The sequence below is a fragment of the Montipora foliosa genome, chromosome 3 (genome assembly GCF_036669935.1).
Source record: "Montipora foliosa isolate CH-2021 chromosome 3, ASM3666993v2, whole genome shotgun sequence".
Lineage (NCBI taxonomy): Eukaryota > Metazoa > Cnidaria > Anthozoa > Scleractinia > Acroporidae > Montipora > Montipora foliosa.
This window is the reverse complement of record NC_090871.1, coordinates 19,585,969-19,605,706: the sequence shown is the minus strand read 5'-3', so window position 1 is coordinate 19,605,706 and position 19,738 is coordinate 19,585,969. Positions and strand designations below refer to the sequence as shown.

Genomic DNA, 19,738 nt, shown 5'->3' with positions numbered 1-19,738 from the left:
AAGAGAACAAGACCATTGCCATGGACATTTGATTGGTCATTGAGGGGTGCGTGTGACTGATAACTGCTGTAAAGTTCACTCATTTCACATCATCGTTAGGATGAGAATAATGGCAAAGAAGTGCAGAGAAATGCAAAACACATGTATACAGAGCATGCAGAACCATTGATTTTATTCCTTAAAGATTTTGCATTTATAGCATTCTCATCCTCCTTAACGTGGTCATTGCCTCAGCTCCCTTATTACAAAGATACCATAACAGTGACAAGAAACCTAAATGGACCCGGCAACCGGTTAGCTCTTTACTGAGCATAGAGGAGTTAAGCTGGTAACCACCCAGAGTCAACAGTATAGCAAGAGATTCAAGAAACACCTTTAATTGAGTTTGGCACACAATAAAGTTCATAACCAATCTTGTGCAAACCTCATATTCTCTTGTGTAACCAAACTTTGCAATCAGCACTCCTGATATTTCCCACAAAAGAGGTATTCCTCCCAACAGAAGAATGAGCTGTAATCACACAAGATTGCATTACGAGTTTGATACTGTGTCAAGTGAGATGCATTATAACATGGTGGTAAAATAGTTTAGGAGCAAAAAGCACACAAAATCCAACAAGTGCTGTATCATTAACAGTAGATTTAATATGTGCGGCTACACAGGGCACTTTTACAGCTGTACTGTGGTAAATGACCCTTTCACTACTGGAAACTGCATTTAGTGCATGTGACCAACATTTCCCAGGGTAAATTTCCCGTGGTAAATTTCCATGGATACATAAAAAAGATCAGATGAAGCACCCATGACATTTAATGCGGTAAGTTGGAAGGGTGTTGTGATGCCCGAAGTACAAGAGCCAATCACAACGCTGACGAAGTTGTGATTAAATTTCCCGCCAAGGAATTGCGTGAGATTTCTTCACAACAAAATGTGTGAGAATTCTTCGTAACGTGTAATTGAGGTAGACACGGTATATTATATACTAAAACCTAAGTGTCAGGCACTTGGGAAATGGCATTTACCATGATGTGTGTAACTGCACCTTACATGTATGTTGCAGCCAAAATGATACATGTGTTTATGAAACTACAAAGGATGAGAATGTTTCCAGTGCTTTCAATTCTGCTTCTAACCGGCTGGTGGATCATGACTTGGCCAGGCCCAAGTTGTTCAAATGCAGCATAACTTTATCCAGTGGATAATAATTAACAGCTATTCACCAAAGTGGAGGTGGCTAGTGGTGGATATTCACTGTGCTGCAAAGCAGCAAGGTAAATATCCACCACTAGCCACCGACACTGAGGTGAATAGTTATTTTAACTAATATGATACATGTAATAAAACAGTGAGATAACATTGCACAAAAAGATGATTTTAACTCATTACTCCTCCAATGATTACAACACTTTCGGGCACAAATCCCATGCGAGGATCTACATCTACATCTACATGTACATCTACATGTCCAGCACTCTGCAAAGTCCCTTTTTGACTTATGGCTGTTTCTGCTTAGGTGGCCTCATACACCGTAAGCCTTTTTAGAGACATCACTGCCAAGCTGGCCACTTCTGCTGGAGAGAAAAGAACAGCCACAACACCGGAAACTACTGGTACATCCCCTACTCTTATCAAATAGTGTGTGGGTTCTTTAACATCCCATGCGGAACTTATTTGTAAGATGGGGCCTACGGTTTATAGTCCTTATCTGAGAAGACTTGAAAGTCTAACCATTTGCAGATGAAATTACAAAGGCAGCAACTTCTCCTCAGTTATTTTAAGAAAATAAGTGTTTATCCGGCCGGCGTTCGAACCCGCAACCTCCCGCATGACAGCTCGATGTTCAACCAACTGAGCCACCAGATGCTCAGAGGTGAATAGCAAAGGATATCTGGAGTTAAAGCAGCCAACCAGAGCATGGTTTGAACGCTATCCACTGTTTTAGTATATACTAGTAAGTCACTATCAATCAGTTGAAATCAATCTCTGCAAAGATTTCAGTATTTACATGTAGTTGCCCTCATAACTGTGAATATGCACACTCTAAGCGCATCTAGTTGAAAGGTGTGTAAGAAAATCTTGGCCAACTTTAACATGAAATGTAATATTTTATTATTACTCTGGATAACAACTTATCCACTGGGAAAAGTTATCTGGCCTTTAAACAAATGTGGCCTGGTGAATAACGGCTTGTAGGAATCACAAACAGAAGAAGGGGACTGGCTCATTCTTCTATTTTCAACTCCCACAATACTATTTTTTCCTATCACTGTAAAGAAATGGTGTTCAAGTTGCAAGAATTACTCACTTGTTCTATGTTTACTTTTACTACCTCAAAATGGTGTAAGCAAAAGCCCCAGCCTCAACTGTTGCAAAATCAAATTTTTATTTAACTAGCATCTCTTCAAAAATAAAGGAGGACCACCTCTCTTGTCAATAAAGTGAAATCTTACTGTATTCTTACCGTTGTCTCAACTTGAGAGTATGCTCCAGAAATGAAGCTAAATGAGGACCGATCCAGTTGGTACACTCTGGCTTTCTCAAACGACTCATGATCCAGAGCATCTTTTAGTTCATCAGGAACATCTTTGGTGTGCTTCAAGACTTTATGCTGACAAAGATTAGCAGAATTTTCAATAAATTATAAGCAATTAACTAGTCATAACATAATTATAATAATTATTATAAGTGCTGGAAAAAAATTGTTTTGCAGGCTGCGTGCCGTGACAGTAACTCCATTTTGAGCTCACAAGAAATCTTTGTTTCAGACGCCAACAAGGCCTCTTTCAATGGCGCATTGATAAAAAGTGATGTAACTGATATTTTTTACAATACAACTGGACAATCATCTCAGGACAAGTCAAGTTGTTAACTTTGTAGCAGCCCAAAACACAATACAACACACCTTGCCTCTTTTGGTGCTTGGAAAACATTTGGATGAATAATAAAACAATTATAATGAATTCTGGTTGCCCTATATTTATAATATCTTGCAGGGTATTATCTGACAAGACTGAAACTAATACCTCTTGATCTACATACATAGTTGTTCATATCATTCTCATTCTCACCTAATGATAAATTACTTAGTAAATAAATCCCTTCAGGCAATTGGTGTGTTGGCTGAGAATGTCTCCAGCTGAGAGTATTTGTCCAACAAGCAAAGCTTTTAGGGCAAAATTATGTGATATTGACATCTCGCATCTCTCAAAAACAGCACATACTGTAATAAGCCAGTGTTGATATGATGGCGAGTGCATGCAATTGATGTAAGTAAGTACATTTGATTGGTTTAATTGAATTTATGTCCACTGTGTTTTTAGATTACTGGTTCGTATTTTCCCACACACTGTTCAGAAATTGACTGAAAAAAGGCATGCTTGTCTCAGGAAAAAATCACATCACTCTAATAATCATCGTTACTGCAAGGGCTGAAAAAGAAATTACAACTGTGACTGCAGATGTGATTACAATGTGCGAAGTCTGGATGACAGTTGTGCTGGCTCCTCGTTTTCAAGTGTGGCTGGAATTTCTCTCTCCTACCTCCATAATAAAGTTGGACAAGAAAAGCTGGTTTATTTTATTAAAAAGTAACTTTATTGTCTATTTTATAAAATGAACTCATTCAATTTGCATGGGAGTAAATGTGAAAGTCTATTAACTTGTAACCTGATAGCATAATTTGTACTTTCCAGAACAGCATTTGCAACCAGCTTTTTAATGTCACTGTCACTAGACTCTAAAAAACGAGTTTTCATGTAAAAGTACAATGTAGTTGTAGCTAGACAGTCAATATACACTGTAATACACACTTTGCAGAATTGTATCAGAGTGCCATTTTTGGAACCCAATAGTATTGTTGTAATTTTTTTTCAAAGTACTGCAACTCAACTTTTCTAAGTTAAAACAACCGAAATGTAAGTAAAACCCTTGCACACTTTGTATCTTGAACAACATTGTAAATGTCAATGTGTTTTGCAAAAATATTGAAAGCACTGCTGTAATTAATTTTTTTAACAGCCATAATTTTTAACAGGAATATACAATAATTAAGTTGGATAAAATAAATGCCACGCACAAAATCGCCAAAGCGTGTTCGGTGTGAAAGATACAGCCATGAATTATAATTACGTCAAATTGATCATTATTTTAATTGTGTACACGTACTTTACAGACAATATTATTTCCTTTGAAAAGTTAATTAAATTGTTCACAACTCAATGGTCATAAAATGAAAAACAAACTGCTCTACCCAACAATGCCACGCAGGCCGATTGACAACAGTGGCCGATAAGAACATGTACCCTGGTTCAGTCTTGAGCTCCTTCACTCAATATAGAAGATGCTGGTTCAAAAATAAATTTAACAAAGCAACTGTACACAACACAATGGTCGGACAAATGGAAAAAGATGCCTTTTCATTCCCTCATAAATATCCACATGAACGATGTTGTCTCAAGCCAGGTTGTCTAATGACATCAGACATCAAAATAAATGCCTTCATTGGTTCTTGAAGTCACATGATAAAAGGCCTTTGTTCTCTTACCTTATCTTACATTAAAATTTTCTCTGGAGTGCTCGAGATTTTTTCTGCATATACAACACTATTGCGCTTCGGCTCTATTAAGGATGTTGCCTCATCAGCCTTGTGTCTTTGCTTCTTTTTAATGGAAAAAGGTGGAGGACAAATAATTATCGACACAAAGAGGGGTTATTAGGTGATATCTATCCTGTGAGTTTACACCACCTAACATAAAGTAGCCAATAAAACCATCCAAAAATTAAAGGTTTGGTTCCAATGTTAAATGCAACATTGAATGAGTTTCAGATATCAATTAGTCTCATTGCCTAATTAAAGTGATGTATCTGATATCTGTAGTCAATCTCATTGCCTTATGAAGACTAACAGAATGACATAGGTGATTTTCATGTTACGTCATTGCCACCATGATGGTGGATGAAAACTACAATCTTAGACATTTCAAACAGAAAATGAAGACCACTCCTCCAACCAATTTTAATGGTGAAAAAATGTCGGGCTTTCACTTGCGCACGGATTCATCATTGATTTTGAGGGGAGGGGGGTACTAATTTTCCACTTTTTCTGTCCAACATTGTAGCTCCTTTTGTTCGTCCACTAGGAATTGTAAATTGCAGCATTGTTATCTGTGTCTCAAGAGATTGGTTGCAAACCTTCATCACAAGTGACTGCATCGAGAAACAAGGAAAATACTCGATTGTTAAGATTACACATAGTTATTAACTTTGGATTACAGTACGGTGTACTTCCTCATTCAAAGTTTGCTTGTGATTCGGTGTTATCTGATTCAAAGCATAATGGTCCTTTTTTCGGTATGGAGGTTACAGTAAACTAAATAATTCCAGCTCTCTGTATATTTTGTAATGTGCATTTCTTAAAGCCGCGTTTTATGGGAAGCGCACATGTATTATCTAACAAACAGCTTGCAAAAAAATATACAAAATTAATTTTAACACAATGAATTTGTACATAAGTTATTGCTCGCATTTACCTGACGGTAGGAAAGGTAGTTTTCCCACAAATAAGTCAGCCACAGGAAAAGAACTACAGCAAGCAGAACGTCCACCATCTTGAAAAAATTTAAAGAACTTGAGCCTGCCATCAGTAAAAACAGCCGCTTTCGAAAAGGCAGCTGCGCAGTACTGCAAAGGTCAAATAACTTAGCAGAAGATCATCGGAATTCCTCCACTATAATAATTACATCAGTCAGGTAGTGGAAGACGTCTGATTTTTCTGTGGAACAAGGATGGGGAATGGAGTAAATTCAAGACCCGAAAACGCTGTTGTGACGCAAAGACATGTTTTGCCTTCCGCTCCGAGTAATTTCATTGCATCGCAACAAACCGGATTTAATGGCTATCCTGCAAATGCCGTGAATGGGTTTGATCAACGGCATCATTACCAATCGATGCGCAGTTCTGTGCCAAGCAATGGCGTGATACAGTCACAATCGGGTGGTTACGGCTACAATCCGAGTAATTTCGGTTACTATGCGACGAATGGGCCCTCGGTGGCTCCGACTTCAACTTCGTATTCTCGATCTCACCAGAGGCCAACTAAAAATCGACATGAGGCATCGCATCAGTCTGCCCTGTCCATGCATCGTCACCCGAAAAAGGGAAAATCAAGCTCACAAGGACGGAATAATTATGGAAATGGTTATGAAAACCCAGGAGGTCGTGGAGGCTGGGAGGTCGACGGAAGTGGAGGATCGAACTCAGACGAAATCCTTTTCGAAGTATTCCATTGCATTCAAACCGGAACAGATTACAATGTTATCAATGTTGATGGAGTTAGGTACCTTGTCAATTCGTGGGATGCAGGTAACTTTTTTTTCTTCTTTAGGGGATATTTGTATTTATTACAATAATTATAAATTTAATGGCAGTATTTACATAAAATGCAAATATAAATAAATAGTTATGTAATGTAAAAATACAGGGAAAAAAAAACAGCCATAAGGTCAATCTGTAAAAGAGTCAGTGACCCCATACAAGACAGACCACCATGAAAGAATATTAAATCTAAAACATAAAAACTAATATTTACATAGAAAACAAACCCCATTATAGGCTACGCCGTATGTGACAAAATATCAAGTCCACTAATAAATAAAACAAGTCACACAATTTACAATCAAGTTGCCAACAATTAGCATCAATTTGAATGTCAAGCTTTATGACTTGTTTTATTTATTAGGGGATTTGATATTTTGTCACATCCGGCGTAGCATACCATTATAAATGTACAGATGTCATAAAGTAGGAATAAGAAAATAACTAGAGAAGTGATAAAAAATATAAACCTGATATTGAAATTTGAGTATAAACCATGCGTAGCCAAGAATAGACGATTATCAGATAGCAATAACATTTTCCAGGAACTTTTAATTTTTGAATTCTTGAGAGCTTTCATTTTCTAGGCAAACATGATAACGTGATAACCCCATGTTCCCAATCAAATTTCAGGAGGGTTTCCACAGGTAACAGTGGGTTTCCAATGGAAATGGATTACAACACTGTTGATTCTTTCTGTAGGGAAACATTTTGATATTTAACTAATGCTATAGGCGAGCAGTTTGTTAAGGATGCCGTGCAAACCTGTATATAGGATTTTATTTTAAATAGTCTCAACAGCAATCCGTACATTTTATGCGAGAATGGTATTCCATGGTGACAAATGGTATAAACTGAGACTTGCCGAGACGCTGAGACCGGAGTTTGCAGATCTAAGACTAAGACCAAAACATGCGAGAATTCACACTGAAATAAGTGCAACATAAACGATACTTCGAGACTCTTCGCAAGGGCTTTCCAGATTTCGAGATCAGATGAAAATGTTTGCAAGTACCAAGATTTTGGAGGTACCATTTGCCACCCTTCACAGTGCTCACAAACAAGTGCTGTTGTTACACACACCTTGCAGTTGGGGCATTCCAGAGGGTAGATTGTTCGGGTTTGATTCAGCTCAGGTTTCATGTTACTCTTGGGGATGTGGTTACACAGTAAAAGACTCCCTCCCCCCAGGAGAAACAGAAAGAATATAACTTAATCAACTTTGTAACTGACAGTCTGAAGGGCAAACTTGTGAAAATAAAGAAAGAAATACTCACAGTGATGCAGGAAACCCTGCCATGTTACAAAATGTACCTTGTGCTACAAGTAGGCGTGAAATTAGCCACTACGTTCTGCTTTATGATTGGCTAGGCCACCTCAGGGAGCAGATAAACCCTACTTTTCAGTTCAGTAACTTTCATGGGAAGTTCTTTTGATGTATCCATGGAAATAACCCTAGTGCAGTATCGGTCTAGGGAAAGTGGTTACACACAAAAACGTCCTTGCCCATGGGCAAATGCTATTTACCCATGGGTAAAAGGCCAAGTGTAACCATAGCTAAGTTTTCTGTCTTTTAATTGGAGATTCACCATTCCTAGTGAACGAGATAAGATGCTACATATTATCTGTTTCTTTTTTTTTATTTGAAATAAATTATGTTTGGATTCAACTTCTAAACAAGTACATGACCTCTTCCCATATACATGTAACAACGTGCGGCTGTTTCTGCGATGGCTTAATCGCAAATACTGTCACTTATTGCGGTAGTGTTTGCGATTCTGTTTTCCATATGCATGATTGCCTTACGCAACTAGATCTAGTGACATGGCGCGAAAAGAAAAGCAGAATTAAGTTTTTGCGTAGTGTTCAACTTCTTCTGTTGGAGTTGTTGCGAAGAAGGCAGGGAGGAATTGTCAAGAGATGTCTCTGGGTCCAATACATTTTAAGGAGCAGCAACGGGTGCGGCATTGCCAGTATCAAATTCTAGTGCAGGACGTGGCTCTTCATGATTGAGAATTACAGCATTATTTTTTTGGTTTTCATTGATGCAAGGACGTCTTTTAGTGTTTTGAAGATTGACTATAAATTAGCGTTACAAATTGCCCCTTTAAGTTGCCCTTCATGCTATCTTGATTCTTTTGCAGCACAAGATTTGCAACCATTTCCAGAGGAATGGTACCAACATGGTTACATAGAAGGTCAGAGGCCCGTGACAGGACATTATGCAGATCATGATCAGGGGTCATTTGATGATGATGGACAGTCCAATGATTCATGGGTACCAAGATGGGAAGATGATCGCATGGGAATGATGGAACATCCCACTCGAGGTAGAGTAGAGTAAAGTATCTCTGAACATTGATATCAAACTAATTAATTTAAAGTGTCCTCAATTCTTTCTCCAATTATGTTGCAATTATTTTATATTTGATTATGATGACTAGTGTGTCTTGGTTTGATTACTGTACTCGAAGTCATGGAGCTTTTTCTCTGGTTTGGTTGGGTAAGGGGTAGTACACAATGTACTTTCAGGACTACTGTAGTGGCTATAATAGGCTAGTTTCGAATTGTCCATCCATAAAAAAAAGTCGTTTTCAGAGTCAAGTGATTTGTGTAACGTCACGTCAATAGATGGTCTAAACCCTCCCTCCCCCCCCCCCCCTCCCCGGGCGTTGATGTGATTGGTCAACTGTCGGTTAAGCCTCGGTGTTAATAGTTAGTTTAAGAAACGACGGCGGCTACTACTACGACAACGCCGCAAAACAATAATCTCATTGCTTAAAAGAGCATAAATAATCGTGCTGCACGTGCAGCACGGATTTTAGCAAGTATGTTAGCGATCCTCTGCATAACGACGACGTGAAATATCCAAATTTGAGGTTTTCACGACAACGTAAGCATGCAATTTTTCTTTCTCCATTTCTACTCAGAAACCGCTCGTACCAGTTTATTTTTAGGATGTACTTCGCCCATATTGTGGGATGTGAACGAGACTGAATACTCGCGAAATATTTATGATACGTAACCCTTCCTTGTACTTGTACATGTTCATTGCCGTGACTTTAACATCTTTAGTTCCTACGGCCTGCTCCCGTCTGACCTTTTAGCTCAGTCGGTAGACCCGAAGGTCGTGGGTTCAATTCCCACCCTGGTCAGAGTTTGTCTCTCTCCTTGTGTGGGCCCATTTCCATTAGTAGGGCTAACGCTCACATGGTTCATATGGGGTACAAAACTAGCACTTCGCATTACACTCTGATCAGTTAAGTCTATATTTTGAGGGGACGTTTTCGTCGACTGTCGTCGTTGTAGATCTTATCTCCCTATTGGCTGTGGAGACTGTAAACTGTGATTGGCGCGTTTGATCTGTCTAAGGGCTGTTCGTGTAGTTTAAAAGAGGTCGGTCAATTATTGTTAATAGAATAATTGTTTGGCTGTAGTTGATGTGGAAACGTCAGTCAATATCATCCAAAGCAGTCCTTCTCGGGACTGCACTCACCCTGACGATCGTACTTCACTTAATTGCCTCCCGACAAAGGAGGACGCATTCTAGTCGTGTCGTTTTACGAATGTCCCGAATATGTTTCGCGGATCGATCGTGATGCCATGGGATTTCAGGGTTTGAACGCCATCTGGGACTGGCTGGCCGACGGACACATCACCTCGATCTGATGTGATTGTGAATCTGTGATGTCTCGACATCGGGTTTGTATCGCAATGCCGGCATGCTCAAATGAAAGCGGTAAAAAATCCCCATATTTCCACTTGCTTTGCAGTTGTGCGTGAGGGTTGCTCAGCTGTTTTTTTTTTTGCTGTTTTTTTCAAACGTAATTGAAGTCGTGTTAATTTATTCCAAGAGTCACTGCCAAATATGACCAAAGCTACTTATCAGAACTTCAGAAAGCTGTGTCGTGGTGTGTTTTGTAGGAAACAATCGCTACAATTTGCCCCCGCATGGCAATTCGTGTCGGCAACGATCCCGAGTTGAGATTTGTCAACTCTGCTGCTTTCCACAGGAGATTCAAGTTCTCTCTGCGTACTGCCAGAAAGCAGCCCTTAAGTCCACTTTCCCTGACTATTTCTGGGCAATCAGTACGATAAGAAATATTATTTTACTAGATATCGAACGGACTTTACTAATCCGTGATTACTACGTACTAGCTAGGTTATGGTTTCATTTTCACTTCATGATTTCAGGACTTATGACTACCTACTTTGAAGAAAACAAGGTGAATGTTCTTCATGTTTATGACCACAAGTCAGGCTCTTGGTTTAAAATGCCCTTGTCATGGGAGCTTCATATTCCAGACGTCAGTTCACGAGTTTCCACCGTTCAAGAAGCTTTTCCTGAATGGGAAGACCAATTTGAGATCTTGGCGTTACTGAGGCAATGTAACTACGACCTTGATGAAGTCACTAACATATATATAAGTCTACTCACAGAGGATGTAATGGGCAAAAACAAAAAACCTGGCTCAAAACGACAGAAAGGCCGTTCAGGATCAAGTCAGGAACACGCCGCCGAAGTTGAATTATTAAAGGAGAGAATTGAAAAACTCGAAGAACAACTGCGCGAGAAGGAGTCGCAAGTGGAGGAGTCCAAGGCGGCCAACGAAGATTTGAAAGCACGATTGAAGTCATCCGAAGAAACCGCCAGAAAGTTGCAAACTAAAGGCGAATGCTTGCAGTTAGAGATAGAAGAGTTGAAGTCTGCACCAGCTGAGCCTGAACCAGTTTTACCGGTCATTGAAGTGGTTCAACCTGTTATTGAAAAGGTTCAGCCTACGATTGAATTGGTGCTGCCTGTCTCTCAACCAATTCCACAGGTTCAACCTGTTATTCCAACACCTCCTCCCCCTAAAGCGCCCACTATTTCGAAGGAAACTTGTAGAAACATCAAATCAACAGTTCGGTTGTTTTCTCGCATGTTGGTGGAGTTGAAGAATTGCTTCTCCGGCGAAATGGAAGGGATTGCCTCGATTATGGATCGAGCGCAAAGCTCTTTGCGTAAAATGAAAGATGTGGACCAAGGTTCGAGTAAGGAGCTCGTAGAGCTTCGCGCCTTGTACCACAGGGAAGTAATGCAGAGAAAACTTCTTTACAATCAACTACAGGAGCTGCGCGGCAATATACGGGTTTTCTGTCGGTGTCGCTACGATCCAAAGGCAGACAATGTTTTTACGTTTGCTTCAGATCAAGATTTAAATGTCGTATCGGCTTCTGGGCAGAAGAAGACTTTCCGATTTGATCGAGTGTTCTCTCCGTCCAGCACACAAGAGGAAGTCTTTCAAGATACTCTGCCGCTCATTACGTCATGTGTCGACGGGTATAATGTCTGCATTATGGCTTATGGTCAGACAGGTGAGTGAGGTCTTATGTTTTATTCTTACTTTGTGTGTGTCGTTTGTGCAAAAGTGAGATCGACAGACCGAATTCAAGGGAAATGGCGCGATAAGTGTTTCCAGAATTAGGCGAGATGTCTTCAGATAAACACGGAACAAAAATGAAAGTATTATTCATTGGCCTAGGTCGCCCTTTATTGAGTAAAACTTTGTACCCTCTCTTGAGTGCGTAGTCAAGACATCGGGCACAGTTTTCCCTAATGCGGAGCTCTCGGCAGGTGAATAATTAATTGTTATTTGGCTGACTCCGTGAGAGGGAAAAAGATGCATCTGATCCCGGGCTGTTGTGGACTATTCAGGTGGGCAAGAGCCACCTTCCTTTGTTAACAATTTCTTAAAACAACATGACAGGCGCAAATAGAATTAGACGGTTTTCAAAAGTCAGAAGCTTGGTATAAGTCGAGAATTCATTTCAAAGTGATAAAATACATGAAAGCAACGAAGAGACCGCTGATTTACGCAGCATAAAGAATTTCCGCCCGCTTCTTTGACAAATCCGATTTCTCTTTTTTGGCATTGCGTCCGTTTCGGTCCTGAGAGAAAACGCATCTGTTATTTAGGCTGAAGTTACACGTTTCATTCTTCTCGTGATTCGATTTGATTTAAATTTATCACACCATACCAGGCATGTCCAACGGTAGTATGTCTAGCTGGTGGTATTGTAGGCGCGCGGAATAAAGTTTCTCCTCTTGGCTTCGCTCGCTCGCTCGCCAAAACTTTATTCCGCGCACCAGAGCTCTTCTCTTGACTGAGGGAGAGAAGAGCTCTGGGGAACCTTGACTCATTGGTTTTCGTGAAGAACAATCAAAAGAGTCTCTAATTGATGCATTCATGTTAGCACGAGGAGTGAGCAGGCGCCGTAGAGTTCAAATAGCTAATTTTTGGCTATGAGAACCCTACGGCGCATGTTTTCCTACATAGAATTTCCCAGAGCCTTGGGTCGATCCGAAGCTTTGGTGAGGAGAATGAGTCCAACAGAACCCGCGAAAGTTATGCATGCTAATTTTGATAAGCGTCACCAAGTGCCCAACTTTTCCGTCAAACAGATTATCGTCTAGGAACTGAAAAGATAGAGGAATTTCGTAGTTTCCTTTCAGTCCTTTCAGACTGCATGAGCATAACTTGACGAGAACTCAGACGATAATTAATCGTAGACTAAGACGAAGAATAAGAAATATGAAAAGCCCGTTTGACCGTGCTAAAATGGCGACTCGCATGTGAAAATTGTCACCCTCTCGCTGGGGCCCTTAATCCCCTTTCAGTCATATATCATCGTGATATCGCATATCTGTATTTACCATCGGATTTTAGAGTAGCTTAGTGTAGCTGGTATCTCGGATCATTTACCCTCCCAACCATGATGCACCACAGAAGACCGACCACAACACCGGGAACTACATGCCCATATATCGAAATTGGTCTATGGCGACATGTTATGGTTGGCCTATTGTTTTGATACCAAAGATCTTTGTGCTAGAACAATTGGGCAATCAAGATGGTGGTAGTGTTATAGTCTGTATTTTGTGAAATAATTTTACTTTCCTTTTCTTTATATGTAAAGTTTTGTGATAAACATCAATAAAATACAAGAAAATATCAAGATTGCGACGCCCGTAAAATTTAAAGGTAAAAATCGGCGATTCTAAAATGTATTTTTGTCTGTTAAAAACACTTTTTTGGAAATCTTACGAACAAATTTTATTTCAAACATTACTGTGTGATGATTACCTATGGTTTATGGTTTAATTAAAGGGTAAATTGTAAGAGTCTGGTTTGTTTTTGTTTTGTTTTGTTGTTTTTTTTGTTCTGGCAAATAACTCTTAAAGTAACTTGGTTTGTGATAGTTGTGTCATGTACGTTCCAAGTTGTACGCTTCTGACCTCCTTTAATAATCGAGGGATCTCTTTTATTTCACGTTCAAATGACCAAGGATAATGTTGTTCAATTCCATCCGTCTCCAGGGGCAGGAAAAACGTATACTATGATGGGGACAGACAAAGATCCTGGTGTTAACATACGGTCAATTCTAGAACTTCTGAGAGTTTGTGACGAGCGAACGACCGTGGATTATTCCATGTGCGTCTCCATGGTGGAAGTTTACAATGAGACGGTGAGAGATCTTCTCAGTGAAAGTAGCGGCTCACAGCATCTCAACATTCAAATGAGAAACAAGCAACTTGTCATCACGGATGTGACCGAGATTGAAGTCAAATTAGCCGCGGATATCAAGAGTATAATGGAGAAAGGTAAAGAGCTATGTTTTCATACTGAAAGACATTATTTTGGGGTGCAGGGATGGCGCAGTGGCGAGAGCACTCGCCTCCCACCACTGTGGCCCGGGTTCGATTCCCAGACTTGGCGTCATATGTGGGTTGAGTTTGTTGGTTCTCTACTCTGCACCGAGACGCTTTCTTCGGGTACTCCGGTTTCCCCTCTCCTCAAAAACCAGCATTAGTGCTCCAGGGCTAGAACGTCTAGACACTTAAATATTTAAAGTTCCTTTCCTTTAACCCCGGTGAATGAACTTCCTCGTTCCCAGGGTCCTCTTTCTTCATCCCTCGAGAAAGTAGGGAGGAAGAGATAGGACCCTGGGAACAAGGTTGGGTGAAACGAAGAGATTCGTTTATCGATGGTGACTTTGAGATACTCGGAAACATGGACATAATTTAATTTGTGGCTTAGCTCCATCGAGTCTTTGTATAGCTCAATGGTAGTTAGCTAGTTAGGTAGGTTCACTAGTTTACTGCAATTTTCATAATTCTGCAGAATTTTATCTTCAAGTGCCAACGGCCGAACTGCGTTTTGGTTTCCGTCAATCAAGCGAAATCAATTGATGCATGACATGGGGGATTTAATTGATGGAAGCCAAAACGCAGTTTTGCGCTAAGCGCTTGAAGGTGAGATTCCGCAGAATTATGAAAATTGCAGTAATGGCCTCGCTCCCACGAGTCTCGCATATCTCTGTGGTGAAGCATATGGTAAGGTAAGGTAAAGTCTGCTACGAGCCTAGAAGGCCCATGAGGCCGCCGCTTTTCTGTAGCATGAAGCGACTAGCAGTATTTCTACTCCCCCCTGGATGGGATGTCAGTCCATCGCAGGGTTACCCCCAGCATTAAATTCGCCGATACCCATTTATACAACTTTGGTAGAGAGAGGCTCCGTGAGAGTAAAGTGTCTTGCCCAAGAACACAACACAATGTCCGCGGTCAGGACCCGAACCCGGACCACTCGATCCGGAGTCGAGCGCACAAACCATGAGGCTACCGCGCTTCCCGGTGAAGCATATACGAACTGGTAATCCGAAGGTTACGGTAGGTTCGACTCCAAGAAAGGAGTTTTCGACTTTTTTCCGATTATCTCCGACTCACCATCGATAAGTAGATCTCTTCGCATTTTAGCCATGTTTTAGCTTGAATCATTTAGGAAATGCGCCCAGGGAGAACGAACTAATAATAAAATTAGTGAGAGCAGTGGAGTAAACTTCTAACTGGTCCGACTCGATTTAATAACGTTTCCGCTGTTCAGCCTTCTTCAGATAAATGTTAAAAACTAAAAACTAAAACTATTTACAATGGTTGTGCGTATCAGAGGTACAAGCTTATATAAGCAAATTAATTAAGAGATACATACATAAACCTTGTAATTTAAACTTTGTGTATCTCTTAATTAAGTTGCTTATATAAGCTCGTACCTCTGATACGCACAACCATTGTAAACAGTTTTTAGTTTTTAACATTTACCTGAAGAAGTCTGAATAGCGGAAACGTTATTGAATCGAGTCGGCCCAGTTAGAAGTTTACTCCACTGCTCTCACTTATTATTGGCTTATAAATTCACGTGGTGGTATTGCATCTTTTGGATCCTTCTGCTGGGAGTTCATTGTTAGTGTAAACCTTCATATTCTACCTGAATCAACAAGGCTGAAAATCCAACGATGTAGTCACAAGCTAGTAGAATCCGAAGGATACACAACGCTTTGCTACATTAATGTTCAGGGATTTGAGTGTGGAAATAGCGACAGCGAATTACTAACTGATCCATTTTGAATGAAAAACATATTATGCCGTGCGTGAGTGGGAATCGAACCCGTGGAAATAGCGACAGCGAACTACTAACTGATCCATTTTGAATGAAAAACATATTATGCCGTGCGTGAGTGGGGATCGAACCCGTGGAAATAGCGACAGCGAACTACTAACTGATCCATTTTGAATGAAAAACATATTATGCCGTGCGTGAGTGGGAATCGAACCCGTGTCCACCTGGTTACTAGTCGGGTGTGCTAACCAATGCACCATCACGACAACCCTGCTGGCAACAGAGCAATCAGTGAGATTATTGGTTAGCCACGGGGTTCCCCGGCGTTTAACATTCAGGAACAGGACGTACATTGGATCATCCGAGGATGATTCATAAGCTACCAGCTAATAACAAATTATATTTTGAATCTACAAGGCTGGAAATCCAACGATGTAGTCACAATTTATATAATTGAGATAATGATAAGTGATAATAATAAGTGAGAGCAGTGAAGTATACTTCTAGCTGGTCCGACTCGATTTAATAACGTTTCGGCTGTTCAGCCTTCTTCAGATAAATGTTCAAAACTAAAAGCTAAAAACTATTTACCATGGTTGTGCGTATCAGAGGTACAAGCTTATATAAGCAACTTTATTAAGAGATACATACAGGTTTAAATTACAAGGTTTAAATTAAGTTGCTTATGTAAGCTTGTACCTCTGATACGCACAACCATTGGAAATAGTTTTTAGTTTTTAGTTTTTAACATTTATCTGAAGAAGGCTGAACAGCGGAAACGTTATTAAATCGAGTCGGACCAGTTAGAAGTTTACTCCACTGCTCTCACTTATTGTTTTCCTATAAATTCACGTGGTGGTATTGTATCCTTTGGATCCATCTGATGGGAGTTCATTGTTAGTGTAAACCTTCATATTCTCTTCTGTCTGGACAAAAAATGAACCTTATTGAGAGGCAAAATAAAGTACGGGATAGTGGTAAAAGTATTAATGGAGTCTTCGTCTCGAAGTGAGTCACGAGAAGGAAATACTGGTTTTTAAACAGTTGCGGGGAAAGATGATATCGGATAGCCGTTAACCTTTGAGACAACTGTAACATATTGACGCTCGGAATCACTTAAGCCGCTTTCCATTTGACAGAACTGACGGGCAAGACCCGGCATTTGGAAGGACTAACTCTACAGCGCCTTCAAATAAACACACTTTGAGAATGATATATACTCCTCCAGAAGAATGCGAGAGATTATCGTGCAAGGGTTCCTACAAATTGTTGCATTTTCATTGCAAACTGACGGGTCTGACCGGCCAGTTCTAAGAAAAGGAAAGCGCCCTTAGAATCACTCGAAGATGAAAGACACGGTCCTCGTGACCAAAGTTCTAGTTACGGACTTTTAAGGCAAGTAGGATGCATGGTGATAGTCGAAAGTGAGACCACACGCATACTCCCTGATAGCCAAATCAATATAGTTTATCCGGACGAGAGAGTCTGGTTTCTAGTTCTTAGTTCCTCGCTATCAAATTTCGCGAAAGTGTTGGGTCTTTTGTTGGCGCAATGTTGGAACAGTTTGAGCAGCCTCCGCAGAACTTTGTTTTTGCGTCCAACATTTACCCAACATCTGTTCAACTTTTGTTGAACGAATGTGGGTCAAATGTTAAAGCCGTTTAAATGGACCTTAAAGGGATTCTAATTTCTGAAGAAGACACCAGAACGAGTGTCGAAATATTGGGTCTCGAATCGTAACTTTGTAAGCTACGTTCATTGTTCTTCAAACGTGATTTATATGGTAAACTTTCTTTATGTTTGTTTATTTACGAAGGAAGAGTTTAATTCTTTATATGCGCTTTTCTGAAGTGTTTTCTTGGCACCATTTTAGGGGATATGAACCGTTCAGTAGGAGCAACTAAAATGAACACCAACAGTTCCCGTTCACATCTTCTTCTGCTTCTCCGACTCCAAGGCACAGATAAGGTGACAAATGCCGTCACGCGAGGCACGCTAACCCTTGTCGACTTAGCAGGCTCAGAGAGAATCTCCAAGACGGAAGCAACGGGACAAAGACTGGTGGAAGCCGCAGCCATTAACAAATCACTATCCGCACTCGGCCAGGTTTTCTCCGCGTTACGGACAAACGCCATGCATGTACCCTACAGAAACTCCAAGCTTACTCAGCTGATGCAAGGTTCCCTTGGGGGTGATGGCAAGGCGTGCTTGTTCGTCAATGTCAGTCCGCTGGCCAGTAATCTTAGTGAGACCGTGAGCACTTTACAGTTCGGATCCGCAGCAAAACAAGTGCAACTTGGGAAAGCTACACAGAATGTTACCCCGGGAACAAAGAAACACTAACTGAAACAAAGTCTGGATAGAGCAGAGGGCCCTAAGACGAAGTACGACCGAGACGTTTTTGGGCTGCATGGAGTCCGGAAGCACTTACCAATTGAATGGAATTTTCGACGAAATGTTTTTGATAAATGGTACCGCACGTTCCACGTTTCCGCTTTCAAGGAAACAAAAGAACAATTCTCTTCTTTCTCAAATCCCATAATACACCTCATTTAGCCCCCCCCCCCCCCCCCAAAAAAAAAAAAATTGGCGTACGTTTTGTTTACAATTTCTCTTGGGACATCTTCATTTCGCAAGAGAAATCGAAAACAATTATTATGCAAAATTGGGGGGGGGGGGGAGGGGGGTAAACAAGATGTATTATTGGATTTGAGAAGTAGAGAATTAGCTGTAGGAATGTTGACAGTTTCGGTAGCAGTCAGCGGAAGTCGTCATGCCCAATCTGATTGGCCAAATTTCGCTGGACCAGCGTTCGAAATTTAGATATTAAGTGAACTCAAGTAAATTGATGGGATTATAAACTTCTGCTGACAGCTTTCAAAACTGTCATCATCAATACAAGATTTTATTCTGACCAAGTGTTACGAATCTATGTATTAATTCTTGATTCCTCTTGTCAACAGCATACAGGAAAACCGTAGATCCGGTAGAAAGAAAAAAAAAATGGTTAATCACATCGGCGATTCTTCTAATGCAGCCTGGTTCTGGTAACGCGAACAAAATTAATGGTACTGAAAATTTCTGTCGTTTCAGTAAAATCGAGTGAAAGGACTAACTCGGAATGAAGTTCTTTTTTTCTGGAGAATATCCCGCGTTGATATTAACCGTACGATTTGTTTTCCCACCGGAACAATCGGTTTTTCAGACAAAAGACAAGCGCCCCGTTTCTCAGATTTTCCGAAAAACCTTTAGGACTGATTTACAAAACAGTGAAAAGTCCTATTTGTTATATAAGTTTTCATGGCTAGAGACGCCTTCGCATTAAAAAAAAACGTACAAAGGTAGGAAACACTTGTTAGGTTGAAAACTTTCCGTGTCTTTCCTATTTCGACGCGTAAAAGAGCTTTAAATGACCTTACCATTTTTTTTCCAACGAAGGCAAACTTGGAATCAATCGAAATTATTCTAGTATCCTAAACGACAAAGCCCTGCATGTCTGTTTTCCCTGTCTAAACTGGGCAAATAAGTCGTTACGGAGACGAAAATTAGTACTGAAAAATAAAAATAGAGCACATGCGAATTATTTTTTAAATGGAAATGCGTCTAAAGGATTCCATTTGATGTTTGAATCAGTTCCCAGCAGTGGTGTCGACTTTAAGCATTTACAAGGAAGTCTCCTCAAACCACTGACCGTGCAATTAGCACGTCATGCACAGCGCTTTACCAACCAAGCAACGGCAACGTAAAAGAAAACCTTAAGTTAAAATCTATCTTTACGCAGAAGTAGTTTAGTTCTTGTTCTTAAGAAAAGATAGAGAATGAACGATTCATGGAGTACTACGAAGACATTAGGATAAAATGCAGGCCGCACGGGAAGTACGATTATTTTTCCTCCTGTTTTGGCGGTGCTGTCCTCGGCCCAGTCCAC

At 40.4% G+C, this 19,738-nt stretch overlaps 2 protein-coding genes across 3 annotated transcripts in view; one reads left to right on the top strand and one right to left on the bottom strand.

Annotated features, from left to right (window-relative positions):
• LOC137997028 (CAAX prenyl protease 1 homolog) overlaps positions 1-5,858 on the bottom strand; it is an 18,778-nt gene extending 12,920 nt beyond the window's left edge. Inside the window, exons 1-4 of one of the 2 annotated variants that reach the window (XM_068842715.1) lie at positions 5,740-5,858; positions 5,530-5,607; positions 2,463-2,609; positions 425-511 (exon numbers count right to left, since the gene is read on the bottom strand). In XM_068842715.1, coding sequence (XP_068698816.1) covers positions 425-511; positions 2,463-2,609; positions 5,530-5,607 — 312 coding nt within the window. In that variant the 5' untranslated portion in view covers positions 5,740-5,858. The other variant, XM_068842714.1, reaches the window with a different exon arrangement.
• On the top strand, positions 5,785-19,390 carry LOC137997026 (kinesin-like protein KIFC3). Its single transcript, XM_068842713.1, has 5 exons — positions 5,785-6,361; positions 8,518-8,703; positions 10,568-11,731; positions 13,734-14,018; positions 17,684-19,390. The coding sequence occupies exons 1-5, from the start codon at positions 5,785-5,787 to the stop codon at positions 18,151-18,153; spliced, it is 2,682 nt and encodes an 893-aa protein (XP_068698814.1). The 3' UTR covers positions 18,154-19,390.
• The last annotated feature ends 348 nt before the right edge of the window (positions 19,391-19,738 follow it).

What these genes read in the sequence shown, in the direction of transcription:
- LOC137997026 (XM_068842713.1), top strand. Translation starts at nt 5,785, where the DNA reads ATGGGGAATGGAGTAAATTCAAGACCCGAAAACGCTGTTGTGACGCAA. An exon ending in GATGGAACATCCCACTCGAG is followed by an intron (nt 8,704 to 10,567) that starts GTAGAGTAGAGT and finishes TCATGATTTCAG; the next exon opens with GACTTATGACTACCTACTTT. An exon ending in CAAGAGTATAATGGAGAAAG is followed by an intron (nt 14,019 to 17,683) that starts GTAAAGAGCTAT and finishes GCACCATTTTAG; the next exon opens with GGGATATGAACCGTTCAGTA.